This window comes from Heteronotia binoei, chromosome 1 (assembly GCF_032191835.1).
Source record: "Heteronotia binoei isolate CCM8104 ecotype False Entrance Well chromosome 1, APGP_CSIRO_Hbin_v1, whole genome shotgun sequence".
NCBI classification, from domain to species: Eukaryota; Metazoa; Chordata; class Lepidosauria; order Squamata; family Gekkonidae; genus Heteronotia; species Heteronotia binoei.
Window position 1 is genome coordinate 254,548,795 of NC_083223.1, and position 16,460 is coordinate 254,565,254.

At 44.3% G+C, this 16,460-nt stretch overlaps 1 protein-coding gene across 1 annotated transcript in view; it reads left to right on the top strand.

The window, feature by feature from the left end:
- Positions 1-16,460, top strand: part of SART1 (spliceosome associated factor 1, recruiter of U4/U6.U5 tri-snRNP) — a 30,768-nt gene that overhangs the window by 1,831 nt on the left and 12,477 nt on the right. The window contains exons 2-7 of the mRNA XM_060253652.1: positions 5,025-5,082; positions 5,998-6,053; positions 9,615-9,741; positions 10,395-10,500; positions 12,690-12,767; positions 14,895-14,994. Of these exons, the coding sequence (XP_060109635.1) occupies positions 5,025-5,082; positions 5,998-6,053; positions 9,615-9,741; positions 10,395-10,500; positions 12,690-12,767; positions 14,895-14,994 (525 nt within the window). The remainder of the gene's footprint in view (positions 1-5,024; positions 5,083-5,997; positions 6,054-9,614; positions 9,742-10,394; positions 10,501-12,689; positions 12,768-14,894; positions 14,995-16,460) is intronic.

Consider the following 16,460-nt stretch of genomic DNA (forward strand, 5'->3'; position numbering starts at 1 on the left):
AGAAAAATACAGTCCAGAAATAAGCGCGCTTGGCATACTGCCCCCCCTAAGTCCCCCTTCTGGACTCTGAAGTATATTTAGCATAGAATTGTTTAATTAACACTGGGGCTCTGACATTTGAACTAAGTGCCCATTCATGGTGGGCTGTTGAGAAGTTTTCCCACCTAATCAGAAAATACAATACACTCCGTTTCAGCTTAGCATCTAGGATTTCTTTTACTTCATGATGATTCTGATCTCCCACCGGGATAGGCTCTGGAGCTTTGGGTCTAGGGTGCCAAGGCGTCGCTCCAGGATCTTTTCAAAGTAAACTGCAATGAAAGATTGGGTATATCTTAACATATGAACATAAGAGAAGCCGTGTTGGATCAGGCCAATGGCCCATCCAGTCCATCACTGTATCACACAGTGGCCAATATATACACACACACACACACACTGTGGCTAATAGCCACTGATGGACCTCTGCTCCATTTTTTTATCCAATCTCCTCTTGAAGCTGTTTATGCTTGTAGCTGCTACCACCTCCTGTGGCAGTGAATTCCACATGTTAATCTCCCTTTGGGGGAGGAAGTACTTCCTTTTATCTGTTTTAACCTGACTGCTCAGCAATTTCATTGAATGCCCATGAGTTCTTGTATTGTGAGAAAGGGAGAAAAGGACTTCTTTCTCTACTTTCTCCATACCATGCATAATCTTGTAAACCTCTATCATGTCACCCCACAGTCAACGTTTCTCCAAGCTAAAGAGCCGCAAGCATTTTAACCTTTCTTCATAGGAAAAGTGTTCCAAACCTTTAATCATTCTAGTTTCCCTTTTCTGGACTTTTTCCAGTGCTATAATATCCTGAGGTGCGGTGACCAGAATTGCACACAGTACTCCAAATGAGACCACACCATCGATTTATACAGGGACATTATGATACTGGCTGATATGTTTTCAATTCCCTTCCTAATAATTCCCAGCATGGTGTTGGCCTTTGTTATTACAATCGCACACTGTCTTGACATTTTCAGTGAGTTATCTACCACGACCCCAAGATCTCTCTCTTGGTCAGTCTCTGCCAGTTCACACCCCATCAACTTGTATTTGTAGCTGGGATTCTTGGCCCCAATGTGCATTACTTTGCACTTGGCCACATTGAACCTCATCTGCCACGTTGACACCTACTCACCCAGCCTCAACAGATCCCTTTGGAGTGCTTCACAATCCTCTCTGGTTCTCACCATCCTGAACAATTTAGTGTCATCTGCAGACTTGGCCACTTCACTGCTTACTCCCAACTCCAAATCATTAATGAACAAGTTAAAGAGCATGGGACCCAGTACTGAGTCCTGCGGCACCCCATGGCTTACCGTCTTCCACTGCAAAGACTGCCCATTTATACTCACTCTCTGTTTCCTATTAATTAGCCAGTTTTTGATCCACAAGAGGACCTGTCCTTTTACTCCATGACTCTCGAGCTTACTAAGGAGCCTTTGATGAGGAACTTTATCAAAAGCTTTCTGGAAGTCAAGGTAAACAACATCTATTGGGTCCCCTTTGTCCACATGCTTGTTCACCTCCTCAAAGAACTGTAACAGGTTAGTAAGGCAAGATCTTCCCTTACAGAACCCATGCTGAGTCTTCCTTAATAACTTGTGTTCATCAATGTGCCTACTCATTCTGTCCTTGATAATGGTTTCTACCTACTTTCCTGGTATTGAAGTCAGACTGACTGGCCTGTAGTTTCCCGGATCTCCTCTGGAACCCTTTTTAAAGATGGGGGTGACATTTGCTACCTTCCAGTCCTCAGGAACAGAGGCAGATTTCAATGAAAGATTACATATTTTTGTATCTTACTAAACAGTTTTGGCAATTCGAGTTCCACAGTCACTTTATTGATCACACATTTTATATGAAACAGTCCTAAAAACTTGTATGCCAGTTTTTTAGAGGTTTGTGGTAATGGCAAGTTCTTGGTGGACAGGAATACTGTATCTCCCACTTTGAAATCCCAAGCAGGCGAGTGGTGCTTGTCGTAATGTTTTTTGAAAGTTTCTTTAGCCAATTCTAAATTTTCTTGGATGTGGTTCCAAGCTTTCCCCAACTTTCCCCACCATTGTTCAAAAGTGGATGGGGTTTCTGCTATTGGTCTTTCTGGCAATTGTGGAAAGGGTTTCCCTTCATAGCCATTCACTACTAAGAAGGGGGAGGACTTAGTGGAGCTATGTATGCTGTTATTATAGCCATACTCTGCAAAAGGGAGCAACTCTGCCCAATTCGACTGCTGATAGTTCACAAAGCATCTTAAATATTGCTCCAGCAACGTGTTTATCCTCAGTCTGTCCGTCTGTCTGAGGGTGATACGCGGAGCTCAATCCCTGTTCGATCCTGGTTAACTTACAGAACTCCCACCAGAAGTTGGCAATGAACTGTACTCCTCTGTCACTAACTAATTTATCAGGAAATGAGTGTAATTTCACCATGTGTTGGAAGAATAACTGAGCTAGTTTTGGGAGCATGGGATGAAGTGCGCCTGTTTAGAAAAGGTGCCCACTACTACCAGGATTACGGTTTTTCCCTGGGAAGGAGGGAGTTCCACGATAAAATCCAACGACACCACTGACCAAGGTCGAGCTGCTGTCTCCAGTGGTTGTAACAATCCTGGCGGTTTTCTCCTTCGCCTTTTCGCCATTAAACAAATTGGGCAAAAGGCAACCTATTCAGATATGTCTTTTCATAAACTGCCACCAAAATTGCCTATTCACTAGGTGCAGGGTTTTGACATACCCAAAAATGCCCGGCTATTTTGTTGTCATGACAGGATTGCAGCACTTCTTTCTGGAGGCTCTCTGGGACGTAAAGTTTATTGTCCTTGTACCAGAAGTCTCCCTCCCCCTTTTTCACCCCTTTGGGTACTGCATCTCCTTCCTTTTCTATTTCTTTAATCTGTCTTGCCCCCCACCCATTGCTCTTTGAGTTTTTCACGCTTTGACTGTGAGTGGGTGGTTACCACTCCCCCAAGTGGCTGGAGGAGATCAACGAGTCGATCACTTCCTCTTTGGCTGTTGTGTTGGGGGAGGCATGATAGAGTGTCCGCTAAGAAAATCTTAGACCCTGGGATGTGTTTCAGCTTGAAATCGAATTTGGCGAAGAACCCCGCCCATTGGATTTGCTTTTTAGTTAGTTTTCGACGTCCCATTAGGGCTTCCAAATTTTTATGGTCTGTACATATGTCAAATGGGACCCTCACCCCTTCTAGCCAAGATCTCCATATCTTTAACATGAATGTTACAGCGAACGCTTTGTCCCACACCGACCAGTTCCTTTGATCTTGGGAAAAATTTTTGGAGATGTAAGCGCAGGGTTTTAGGGACCCCCCCTCATCTGTTTGCATTAGAATTGCCCCCACAGCGATATCACTAGCGTCACATTGGACCACAAAGGGTTTTAATTCATTGGGGTGGATCAGGATGGGTTCACTGGTGAACAGTCTCTTTAATTTGGTGAACGCTTCTTGACAGCTTTCAGTCCAATTCAATTTAGCTCCCGGCTGCTTGGCCTCGGGACCTCTCACTTTCGTTTTAAGGAGGTCTGTCAATGGGAGCATTGTGTGGGCGAACCCTTGTATAAAATTACGGTAAAAATTTGCAAATCCGATGAAGGATTGGAGCTGTCTACGTGTCCTCGAGGGTTCCCAATCTAGCACTGCTTGTATATTGGCTGGATCCATCGCCAAACCCTTCCCTGACACTCTGTAGCCCAGGTAATCCAGTTCTGTCTTATGGAACTCACACTTGGATAGTTTTGCATACAGTTGATTCTCATAGAGGGCTGCTAATACTTCCCTCACCAATTTCACGTGTGAGGGGAGGTCTTTTGATTAAATATATCGTCCAGGTACACCACTACCCCTCGGTACAGATACTTACGCAGCACTTCGTTTATGAAATTCATGAAGACCCCAGGGCCCCCTTGCAACCTGAATGGCATTACTAAGTATTCAAACTGTCCCATTGGCGTATTAAATGCCGGTTTCCATTTGTCCCCCTTTTATGCGCACCCAGAAGTAACCATCGTCTTGTAATTGTGTGCTGGTCTTCCTGTGTAAGCAGCTCAAAATAGCCTGTGTTGCTCTGTTTTGCTTCCAGCACCAACCATGTGAGGTAGATTAAGTTGAATGTGTGACTGACTCAGATTCACTTGTTGGGTTTAATAGCAGAATAAGGATTCAAATCTGGGTTTGAAAGACAGCTATATTTTTCAGGCCAATTCTTGTTTGCAGATGCCTGCAAACCATTTGCACAAATAAATAAATGAGACAGCTGTTAAACTCCCTTGGCTCTACTTTATTTAATATATGAATGCTTTGGTTCCAATTGGTGTGTGATCCCAACAAAGTCTGATTGAAACTGCTTTTCAGTCCAGAGTAGTGAGTTGACTGCTTTCATATTCTGTTTTCATCTTTTTCAAGAAAGACTTCAAGAGACTTTTAATGTGAGAAGTAACATCTGTTAGTGTTTATCTGCTCATTGTGCCTTACATGTAAATTGTAACATTTTCGTTGGAGAATTGATATACGCTGTTTGGATGGTTACAATAGATTGTAAAAATATTTTTGACACAGTGTTGTACATATCAAGTTATGCAAGCATAAACACCCTAAGAAGTCAATGGGTAGGACAGCCTCCTCCCAAATGATCTTGCTTGGGTGCTTCCTCACCTTCTGAGGTCAGGTGGGCAGCTGCTAGTGTTATCTGTGGTCACTTTGGAACTCCCTAGGAATGTTTGCTAGGTGCTGTCATAGGTATTGTGAGATGCCAGGATAATCCTGTCCTATGTTTCCGATGCTTTCAGTAGCTTTATGGTTCTACTGTTGTTAAACTTGAGTTTTTTGCTGCTGATGTTTTCCCTAACTTTATATGGTGGCTTATTATTTTGGTGTGGTTGTTATTAATATCTATAAAGGACTTTGGAAGAGGATTAGAATGAATGCAGGACATGTTTGCATTAAATAATGTATCCTTGTCTCCCCCCTGCAGCTGCTGTCACAAAATCCAGCTCAGGAGATGCTTCTTCCCTCAGCATCGAGGAGACAAAGTAAGTGGGAGAGGTTTTTCCCCCTGCGGTTTTGAAAATAATTGTTGCTTATGCTCATATTGAGCCTTGTTCCATGCAATAAAATTGATAGGCTTTTATTTATATAATATAGTATATATAATTTCGTATACATCATTGGTAGATTTTCACATTGACAGACAGACAGACGATAGTGCTTGTGTGCCATTTTCTGTACCCCACCCCCATGGTGTCCCATCTCAGGATTTGATTGCGATCAGGACCGCAGTTGATCACCTACAGCAATATTGTGGTTTCTGATGCTCTTCGGCTATTCAGAAGGTATTTAGCACATCTTACTCCTTCTAAAATCAAGCTGAAACAGCTAGACAGCAGACTCTATGTGGTCCTTTGTAATGATCTCTGGAAAGCAGGATATTTCTTCTTGCATGTTGGGTTGCAGAGTAGTAAAGTCTACCTTGTAACTTGTATTTGAATGGCTCTGCTGGATCAGAGCAAAGGTTTCTCTTGTCCGGCATGCTGTTACTAACAGTGTCGAGGCAGATGCAGAATATGAAGAAGAGTGCAAAGGGAACAGTCCTTTTGCACTGTTTGCCTCACAGAAACTGATATTTATAAGACTGACTGCTTCAGAACATGGAGGTTCCCTTTAGTCTTTCATGGCGATTCTTAGACCTCTTCCATGGCTCTGTCTGGGCCTCCTTCAAAGTTATCGAAACCAGGGACCATAACCTGGTGGCAGTGAATTTCATAAGTTAATTAGACTCATTAGGAAGTACAGTAATCTTTTTTTCTGTCTTTCTGGAATTTGTGGTTCTTTCATTCATTGGTTGACTCTGATTTTAGTAAGGAAAAAAATTATCTCATCCTGTAATCTTGAACAGTCTTAATGTCACATCAAGTAAACACATCATTTTCCTCTTTTTCTTTCCACAGCAAACTCAGGGCTAAACTTGGGCTGAAGCCTCTGGAGGTAAATGTTATCAAAAAGGGTAAGTCAGATGCCCGTGTGACCTCTTTAAGGATCTTGATCAGATGAGCCTCTGAGATGCCTATGGGAGGAGATCTTTTGGGGTTTCTTTGCCACTCTGACTTCTGGGATTCCCACTTCCTCTGGCAATTTTGAAGACAAGCTATACATTGCCTCAACTGAAATGCAGCCCGAGAGAGAAAGCACTGTGAGCTCCTAGTTAAAGGTTGGCATTAGCCCACCTATGCCCAAAGGCTTTTGCATGCTTGGCTTGGTTGGTAGGCAGCTGATTGGGTGGCATAAGAGTGATGGAGATTTTTTTTCCCTATCTGCCTGTCACCTTAGCTAAGGTACATGGGCTTTCCAGAGCAATGTGAAAAGATGATTCCCTAAAACTTGTGGGACAGGGAGCGTTCTTTTGTGTCTGTTGTTAGGGAACATAACAGAAGCCATGTGGAATCATGCCAGTGGTCCATCCAATCTAGTACTCTGTTTCACACAGTGGCCAAAACCCAGGTGCCTTCAGGAGGTCTACCAGAGAGACCAGCACTGAGAATTCTTAGGGGGAGGTATTTGTGAAGTTCCTACATTGTGCAGGGGGTTGAACTAGATGACCCTGGGGTACCTTCCAACTCTATGATTCTAAGAGAATCACTACCCAAGACAGTGTGTCCATCTATACCTTACAGCTAATAGCCACTGATGGAATGCTGCTCCAGATGTTTATCCAGTCCCCTCTTGAAGTTGTCTATGCTTTTAGCTGCTACCACTTCCTGTGGCAGTGAATTCCACATGTTAATTACTCTTTGAGTGAAGAAGTACTTATCTGTTCGAAACTTATTGGTGATTAATTTCATTGAATGCTCATGAGTTCTTTTATTGTGAGAAAGGGAGAAAAATATTTCTCTACCTTTTCTATCCCATGCATAATTTTGTAAACCTCTGTCATGTCACCTCCCAGTCGTAGTTTCATCAAGCTAAAGAGTAACCTTTATAACTTTTCTTTATATCCTTTTCTGCACTTTTTTCAGTGCTATATCTTTTATGAGGTGCAGTGACCAGAAGTGTACATGGTATTTCAAATGAGGTCGTGCCATAGATTTATACAGGAAGTGGACTAATAGGAGAACACCAAACTAATAGTGAACAGCAAAAATACTACTGTGTTTTGAATACGCTAAGAGTCTATTTTATAAATTGAATAAACTATATAAAAACATGGAGTATACAATCTTGAATATGGTAGCAACAGCTCAAGCAAACGAACATAGACACCTTCAATATAAAGGAATGTAGCCAGACAAAAAAGTCCCAGCAAAAGCTGTGAGGAAAACTTGTTTGTCGGAGGGTCTATCTAAAAGTGGCTAAACTGTGGATCTGATCCAACACAGCTTCTGGAGATCCGCAGTGTTTCAAGATCAAAGCCCTTCTTCAGGGAATAAGTTCATTTACAAAGTACAATTTCATTCAGCGCGGTCCCATTCTTATAATTCCATCTGGCATAGCTCTCATATGAACATACGAAGCTGCCTTATACTGAATCAGACTCTCAGCTCATCAAAGTCAGTATTGTCTACTCAGACTGGCAGTGGCTCTCCAGGGTCGCAAGCTGAGGCTTTTCACACCTATTTGCCAGGACCCTTTTTAGTTGGAGATGCCAGGGATTGAACCTGGGACCTTCTGCTTATCAAGCAGATGCTCTACCACTGAGACACCATCCCTCCCATCTCACAACCCAGGTAATACCAGGGGAGGGACGGTGGCTCAGTGGTAGAGCATCTGCTTGGGAAGCAGAAGGTCCCAGGTTCAATCCCTGGCATCTCCAAAAAAGGGTCCAGGCAAATAGGTGTGAAAAACGTCAGCTTGAGACCCTGGAGAGCCGCTGCCAGTCTGAGAAGACAATACTGACTTTGATGGACCAAAGGTCTGATTCAGTATAAGGCAGCTTCATATGTTCATATGTTCAATACTTCTGGAGGGAGACTTTTTTGTCTGGCTTCATTCCTTTATGTTGTAGGTGTCTGCTTGTTTGCTTGAGCAGTTGCTACCATATTCAAGATTGTATAGTTAGTTCTCCATGTTTTTGTATACTTTATTCAATTTATAAAATAGACTCTTAGCATCTTCAGAGCACAATAGATTTATACAAGGGCATTATGATACTGACCGATCCATTTTCAGTACCTTTCCTAATCATCCCCAGCATAACATTTGCCTTTTTTATTGCAGTTGTGATAAAGGGGATTTAGTTCTCATTGAGATTACAGATATGGCTGGGCTGTACCACTTCAGACTGCAAATTAGGGGGCTTGTGTCATGGGTCATTATTTGTGGCAGGAGGTTCACTCCCAGGCATCTTGCATCAGAAGGATCCTTGGTAGTAGATGCTGGCAAAGAAAGGACTTTCATTTTGCTGTGTCTGAAGAGGGCTGCTGCCAGAGAAGACAGTGCCGAGCTAGGTGGACCACTGGTCCATCTCAGTATAAGAACGCAGAATGTAAAAGTAGTCATAGCAGATCAGACTAATGGTCCATCTAGTCAAGCGTCATGTTACCAGTGGTGCCAGTCAGAAGCTGCAAGCCCCAACTTTGGCATCTGAAATTATCCATCCCAGATGCTGCTTAGCCACCTCAGTGGAGATGTAGGTTATCAGTACATAGAACTTTCAGGTCAAAGTTCTGTTTTCACATCCACTTCAGCATTGCGTGCTGTTGGCCCCAAGGTAGTGAAACCAAAAGCAAAAGCGCACAGCTGGTAACTGCAAAATATTTACTGGAAAAATGGTAAAATACTTACAATATGTCTCTCAATACAAATAATTCTAGCTCTGTGTCAAAAACACTCAATGCTAAGCTGACTCATAAAGCAATAAAGCCAATACAAACAAACAATTGACGTGAACACTTATATACTCTATAAGGAGCAGCTGCTCCATCTTCTGTTGTTCACGAGAATCTGAATGACGCTTGATTCTGTGGACTCCATGCAAAATCTCAAGAGTCCAAAAGTTATGGACAAGGAAGTAGTGCAACAGCACACTGGTACATAAGCTGTTTCCCAGAGGGCTTCATCAGGTGCATGCATATTGAAGGGACTATATTATTCGTGATGTAGTGACCATATACACATTGAGTCAAGCCTGAATGCTGGCATCACCATGAATGCATATGCCTGATGAAGCACTCTGGGAAATGGCTTATGTGGATTCTAAGCCTGGATTCAAACACCTTTTGGAGTGCCTGAATTCTGCCACCTGGATGCATTAAACCATTTTACAGCTGTATGTTTTTCAGGCCATTGTTGTACTCTGATGGGTGGCAGTTCTCCAGAGCTTCTGGCATGGAGGTCCTTTCCTGCAGGCTTTGGGCACTGAACCTTTAACATGCATTGCAGACACACTGAGGATGGGCTGTAGCACATGAGCTAGATACAGCAGTGGTGAACTGTGATTGATGGCTCCAGCTTTGCCTCACTGCTTGCTGAGTTCAGCACCTGTCCCCTCCCATTGCATCTGTATCCTCCATCTTTAAGCTTCCGTGGTAACCAGAACCTTTCCCCCTTCTTTCCTCCTCCCCAACCACAGAAACAGGCAGCAAGGAAGATCCTGTGGCAGCTGAGGTCATCAACCCAATAGTGCTCAAGCAGCGTGAGGAGATCCGGGAGAAGCTTGCGGCTGCCAAGGAGAAGAGGCTCCTCAACCAGAAACTTGGGTACTGTTTCCAGCTGTTCTGCCTGAGCCTGCCTCTGAGGCGCTTACTAACAGTGGGGAGAGGAATCTCTTTGTGTCAGTTGAGCAGGTTCAATATGGAGTTCAGCGACAATAGCAGGACTTCCTACTTTGACTTGCTGGTAGCTCCATCTTTGTAGCTTGAGTGATTTCCTGCAGTAAGTCTAAACCAGAGACAGCTGGAATTGCATTGACAGCTAAGCTATGACTTAGAAAGCCCCTAATTTAAATCCTGCCTCTGCCATGAACTCCCAAGGTGGCTTTAGGCAAGCTGTGCTCTCCAGCCTTCCCAGCTGAAATGCAGGAGTAAACTCTGTTTACTTTTAGAGCTTACCTTTCTTGCAGAGGCTCAGGGTGGGTTATAGAACAAAAGCAACACACTTATACAGCGTAAGACATCCGGTGAGCTATTAGCAGTGTGATTAGCTTTATTCATAGCTCGTATTTCTCACTAAGATGGAAGGGGGATTGCAAAGTATGAAAAGTCGTTCAGTCAGACAGCTGAGACTTCCGGTCTCCGGGCTCTCTTTTGACTTCTGCGGGAAGTGAGTCAAGAGTAGGGATGCAGGCGATTGACCATCTCTGCAATAGTGGTCAGACTGTATTTGTAATTGCCTCTGGTTTCCTGCCCCCTAGGAAGATCAAATCGCTTGGTGAAGATGACCCCTGGCTGGACGACACGGCTGCCTGGATTGAGAGAAGCCGGAAGCTGCAGATCGAGAAGGATATGGCAGAGAAGAGGGTTGGTCTTATGGTTTCTTCTGGCACTAGGCAGGGGCTCCAAAAGCAAGGCTGCAGCTTTGTTTTATTTTTTTTAATGTGTGTATGTTGCTTTGTCCAGAAAATTGTCAAAGTGGTGCGCTAAGATATTTTTAAAAACTGTGACAAAAAATGAAGTTTTTTAAAGAATAATTTAAGTAGATCAGAACAGCAGTTAACTCAGATAAGCCACCATGAGGAAAGTGAAGAAAAGTGTATATGTCTCAAGATGGCTGCAAGGAAGGGACAGATGATTGGCATGTGCTGTTTAATGGCCTGTGCTGTGGACAGTGCTGATTTCCAGCATTCCTCTCCATTCCCGCAGCCCCTTCCCACCCCAAGAATAATTGTTCGGGAGTTGGAAGACCCGCATGAAGGAGTAGCTGCTCGAGTCAGGGTGCTGGGTCTTCTGGGTTTTCCATGAAGGAAGCTGTGCTGCAGCTTCAGCCCTCCCCCCTGCAGTGCCCCAAATTACTACAGCCCTTGCTGCATATCATCCTGCATCTCCAGGAGTAATTTTTCCAGAGTTTCAAAAGGGCTGCAAAAAACAAAAAGAGGAACGCTGGTGTTGGGGGATTTCTGTTGTTCCCCCAACAATATAAAACACCAAAATCTAAACCTGCAGTTACCAGAACAACCTGCAGTTATCAGAAGGCTAAGACATACCCACTAATAAGTTTTAAGACCTCATAGATAAACTTTTATCTGACTCCAGGTTTCTCAAAGCAAAAACAGTTGATTAGACTCTAAATTTCTCTTTAGACAGAAGGCAAATAGTTTAGCTACCATTAGTACATTCCAGTTTCTTCTCTGAACAGAAGGCTTCAGATATATGGATAGAAAGACAGAACAGAGATTACATTAGTACAGTTCCTCTTACAGTTCCTTTAGACTTAAGAACACTCCTTTAGAAGGCTTCAGATATATGGACAGAAAGGCAGAACAAAAAGCAGTTTACACAGTTAGAGCATATACAATACAATACGGAAACTTCTAAGTCCCAACAGGACTTAGCCTTATTAGTCTACATTTTCCCATTTAAAATCTTAAATCCCAAATCCCATCCTATCAGAGCTATGCTCTGTGTTCAATGTTTGAGTCCTCAAACAGAAATTAACAAGGATTGTCAATTTCTGGGCTAGACTGACAAAGAGGTCCCTGCCTCTGATACAGTCTGCAACTTTTGCTCAAAAGTGGAGGGCTTATAAAGGCTTCTAATGACCTCAAACACACAGCTACTTGTGTCATTCAGTTGTGCTTCTGATGTCACCAATTTTGCAGCCAAATGTAAATAATAATAATGGCTGGGAACACCTCAGGCAACCAGTTTCCTAAACCTAGTTGCTGAGTTTATGACAATGGCTGCCATAGTGGGTGAACGTGTACCCAGTTACCCCATCTGGCCCTCCATAGAGGCTCCATGATGCTGAGAGACTGAAACCTCTAGTGGCCAAATTCATAACTGCAGTCAAAACTCAGAGAAATATAGAGGCTTCTAAGGTGTTTGAAGAGCTTAGTGCTCATTTCATAAGAGCATGGCTACTTTCAAAAAGAGTTCTTGTAGCCAATTTCATAAAGAGTATATTTAAGAGTATGTTTAAGACCATAAAGAATATGGTTAGGATCATAAAGAGGGCCAACCCAAAATAAATACTGCCACAGCTGGAGAACTCCATGTATCTTCTGTTAACATGTTGAAATGTAGGCCATGGTGTTCTGCCTCAAAGCTTGAGGTGAAGGAAAACTTGTGAATGTGCTTGCAGCCAAGGTCCTCTCTCTCTCTAAGCCAGTTGCCTCCGTGCATTTACTCTGGACATACATTTCTCTTGTCTCTTTTCTCCCCCCCTCCCTCCACACCAGCGTTCTCAGGTGCTTCAGTTATGGGAAGTCAGGAAACTTTGTACCATTGAGAGCCATTCAGCAATGAGCTAAGGCAATGGGAGACTCTCCTTCTCTGGGAGATCTTCAAGCCAGGGCTGGACACCTCTAGGTGTGCTCTGGCTTTGCCTTTCCTGCGTTGCACAGGAGATGGCACAAGATGGCCTTTAAGGCCCATTCCAGCGCTGGCTCCTGCCTCCTACAATCTTCTCCTTCAGCCCATGGTATGTTTCTCTGTGCATCTTGCTGAGTCATAACGAGTCTGTGCTTTTTCTCCTCCTCACTCCCCATCAGGCCAAGCTCTTGGAGGAGATGGACCAGGAGTTTGGCATCAGCAGCCTCGTGGAAGAGGAATTTGGGCAAAACAAGAAGGTGAGAGGGGAGGCCACTGGAGTGATGGTACTGGCTGCTTCTTCATGGCTTTTGTGTTGCAATTAAAGGCTGGTGTGCTGTCTCAGCCAGAGATATTGATTGCCAAAGGGGGCTGCAGTGACCGGCCACTGAACTTCCTTGCTGACATCTTTCAATGATGCCTTGTGGGGGCAGCTTTTGGTTTTAGCAACTGCGTTGCAGGAAGAAGGGTAGGTTCTGGTGAGTCTGCTTTATTTGTATGGGGAGGTTAGCAGAGCTTCCCCATCAAGCCTGATTTAATGGCTGTTGTACACCCTTGCTAAGCAAGAAGTCAGGATCGCAATGTTCAAAATAATAGAAGTAGTATGAGTTGGGTCCTGTGGATCTGGTCTGCCAAGGGTGGTGTTTCCCCCTGACATAAAGAGCCTCGTGTCAGGGAAGGCTCCTTGCGCTGAGGGGAATCATTATCAGCAGAACAAAATCTGTAGGATCCAATCTGTACTTTAGTATGGACAGCTGGGATGGGAATGTTTTGTAGAAAAGGGTGGGACAGTTTCAGTAATTCTTTCTGCCATTCAGCAGTTTCCATCCAAGTATACAGCTGAGCATCTGGTTCCTCTGCAGCATGGAGGGATTTGAATTCTTCACATTTGACAAGGCCCAAACCCAGCTGGGTCTTCTTCCTTGAATGCACTCCAGCAGGCAATGAGGCCAAAGACAGCTGTCTTCTTGCTTGGAAAACGCTGTGTGTTTTCTCATTTCCTGGGTCGTTTCCAAATAGGGTTGCAAATCCCCAGTTGGGGACAAGGGATTCCCTGGTTTGGAGGCCTTCCCTCTGCTTCAGGGTTATAAGAAAGCGGTCGGGGGGGGGGATGTCTGCTGGGCACTACATTATTCCCTATGGAGATCAGTCTCTATATTGTATAATGGAGAATCAATCTGTGGGTATCTGGGGCTCTGGAGAGGCTGTTTTTTGAGGTAGATGCACCAGCTTCTCAGCATAGCATCTGCTGCCTCTCCTCAAAAAACCTGCAAGTTTCAAAAAGATTGGGGTCCAATTCTGTGTGCCCCAAAAGAAAGTGCCCCTATTCTCCATTATTTCCAGTGGAAGGAAGGCATTTAAAAGGTGTGCAGTCCCTTAAAATGTAGTGGCCAAAACTCCCTTTGGAATTCAATCATACTTGTCACATACTTGCTCCTGGCTCCACCCCCCAAATCCCCAGATATTTCCTCAGTCAGACCTGGCAACCCTATTTCCAAACTCTAATGTCCCTTCCAGCTTCAGTCTCAGTCAAGGGAGTGGTTGGGTGTCTGCTTTTCAAAGCCATCTTCGTGAGTTGGCCAGTACAGCTACCTTTCAGAGTCACTGGACAGATTATCAGCAAAGGGGAGTTGCTGCAGCTTTCCAGATCCTGATCCTGACTTCCTGAGGCACAAGGGACCCATCACCAGCTGTACTTACTGGGCCCTGAATATTGTTATTAGTGTTACATTTGCACCCTCCTTTTCCAAAAATACAGCCAGTGGAATTTATTCTAAAGCAACTGTAATGCAATTCACAGTATAACCCCAAGAAATTGTGACTTCATTTGACAATGAGTTGTTCCAGCTTCTAAAGTTGGCTACTAGTCATGGTGATTGAGGGGAACCTCTGTATTCAAGCCTCTGAATCCCAGAGCCAGGAGGCAACATTAGGGGAAGGGCTTGGCCTCTCTGCAGTTTTGTTTGCTGTCCAGAAGAGTTGGTTGACCACTGTGTGAGACAGGATAATAATAATATAATAATAATTTTTTATTTCTATCCCGCCCTCCCCGCCAGAGCAGGCTCAGGGCGGCTCACAACATAAAATACACATTACATCAGTTTTACATTATAAAAACATGGTTAAAACAGTTATAAATTATTAAATTATTTGCTGAACTAGATTCACCATCGGTCTGATCCAGCAGGGCTCTTATGTTCTCAGCTCACCTACACTATAGTCCATAGTTTTGTTTTGTTTTTTAATCTCTCCACGCCCAGGAATGATGGGGTTAGAAAAGGAAATGCTCCGAGATGACTTTCCTCCTGGGCTGGAGGCATGTGTGTGTGTGTGCCTGTGAACTATCTTGTCTGTTTTTGATTCCTGACTAATGCTTTTCTCAGCAGGTCAGCTACAGTTCACGAGACTTGAAAGGCCTGACAGTGGAACACACCATCGATTCCTTCCGGGAAGGGGAGACGGTCATCCTGACACTCAAAGACAAAGGTAGGGTGTGAGCTGATCTCATGCTGTGCCAGATAAAAAAGTCTTCAATTGCAGGTGGAGGACACTGATAGAGGGACACAGAAAAATCTTCCTGAGGAGTTCCCAATTTTTGGTGCTGTGACAGAGAAAGCTCTTTCTCAGGCTGCCAGCTAGCCTGATGCAAGAGCAGAGGTGGCCAAGCTTGCTTAATCTAAGAGCCGCATAGAATAAATGTTTGAGAGCCACAAGACAGAATGTCAGATGTTTGAGACAGGGAAGGCAGGAAGGCAAATAGATGGGGGAGGGAGGTGGAAAGAAAGCAGCTTTAACTTTAAATGCATTTTCCAAGCCACTAGCTGGCTTGGCTTGGCCAAGTGATCTAAAGAGAGAAATGCCTTCTCCAAGCTATGGAGGCTTCAAGAGCCACACGATGTGTGTGAAAGAGCCACATGTGACTCCCGAGCCACAGTTTGGCCACCCTGTGCAAGAGCTTCTTCCGTAAGCGGATGCTGCTTGTTTTTTTATTGTAAGCTTCCTCCTTTTGTTTGTTTGTTTATAACTTTAAATTTCTATCCCACCCTCTCCGCAAGCGGACTCAGGGCAGCTAACAATCAGTTATATAATACAATTTAACACCAATAAAATACATTTTAAAACTATTTGTGGTGCTATACAAACTTTGATATGGCGGGATCTTTCTTTTTTTCTGTTAGTGATCCCATGATATTCGTAGCTCCTCAATGGTGAGAGGTGGTGGTTCTCTCCCAGTTCAGGTGTTGAAGGCTGTCAAAACAGTTCAATTTTACAGGCCCTGCGGAATTACGGCCTCCGGGAGGGCATTCCACATTTCTGGTGCCACCACTGAAAAAGCCCTAGCCCATGTGGAACATAGCCTGGCTTCCTTTGGTCCGGGGATGGACAATAGGTTTGTGTCCCTGAACGCAGTGCTCTCTGGGGAACATGTGGAGAAAGGTGGTCCTGTAGATAGGCAGGCCCCCAACCATGAAGGGCTTTAAAGGTCGTAACCAGCACCTTGAAACGGACTCAGAATACAATAGGCAGCCAGTGCACCTCTTTCAGCACTGGCCGAATGTGCTCCCATCTAGGGAGCCCCATCAACAGCCACGTTGCAGTGTTCTGCACTCAGTGTAGTCTCCAAGTTAGGGTCAAGGGTAGCCCCATGTAGAGAGCATTACAGTGATCTATTCTGGAGGTGACCGTAGTATGGATCACCATAGCTAAGTCGTTATGCTCCAGAAAAAGGGCCAGCTGCCGTACCCGCCAAAGATGAAGAAAGGCGGATCTGGTAGTGGCTGCTACCTGGGCCTCCATTGTTAGAGAGGACTCCAGGAGCACTCCCAAGCTCTTGACTTTAGGGGTCGGTATTAGTGGCACCTCATCAAGAGCCGGCAAAGGGATCACCTTTCTCGGGCCACTCCAACTCAGATAGAGGACCTCCGTCTTCGTCAAGTTCAGCTTCAACCAAC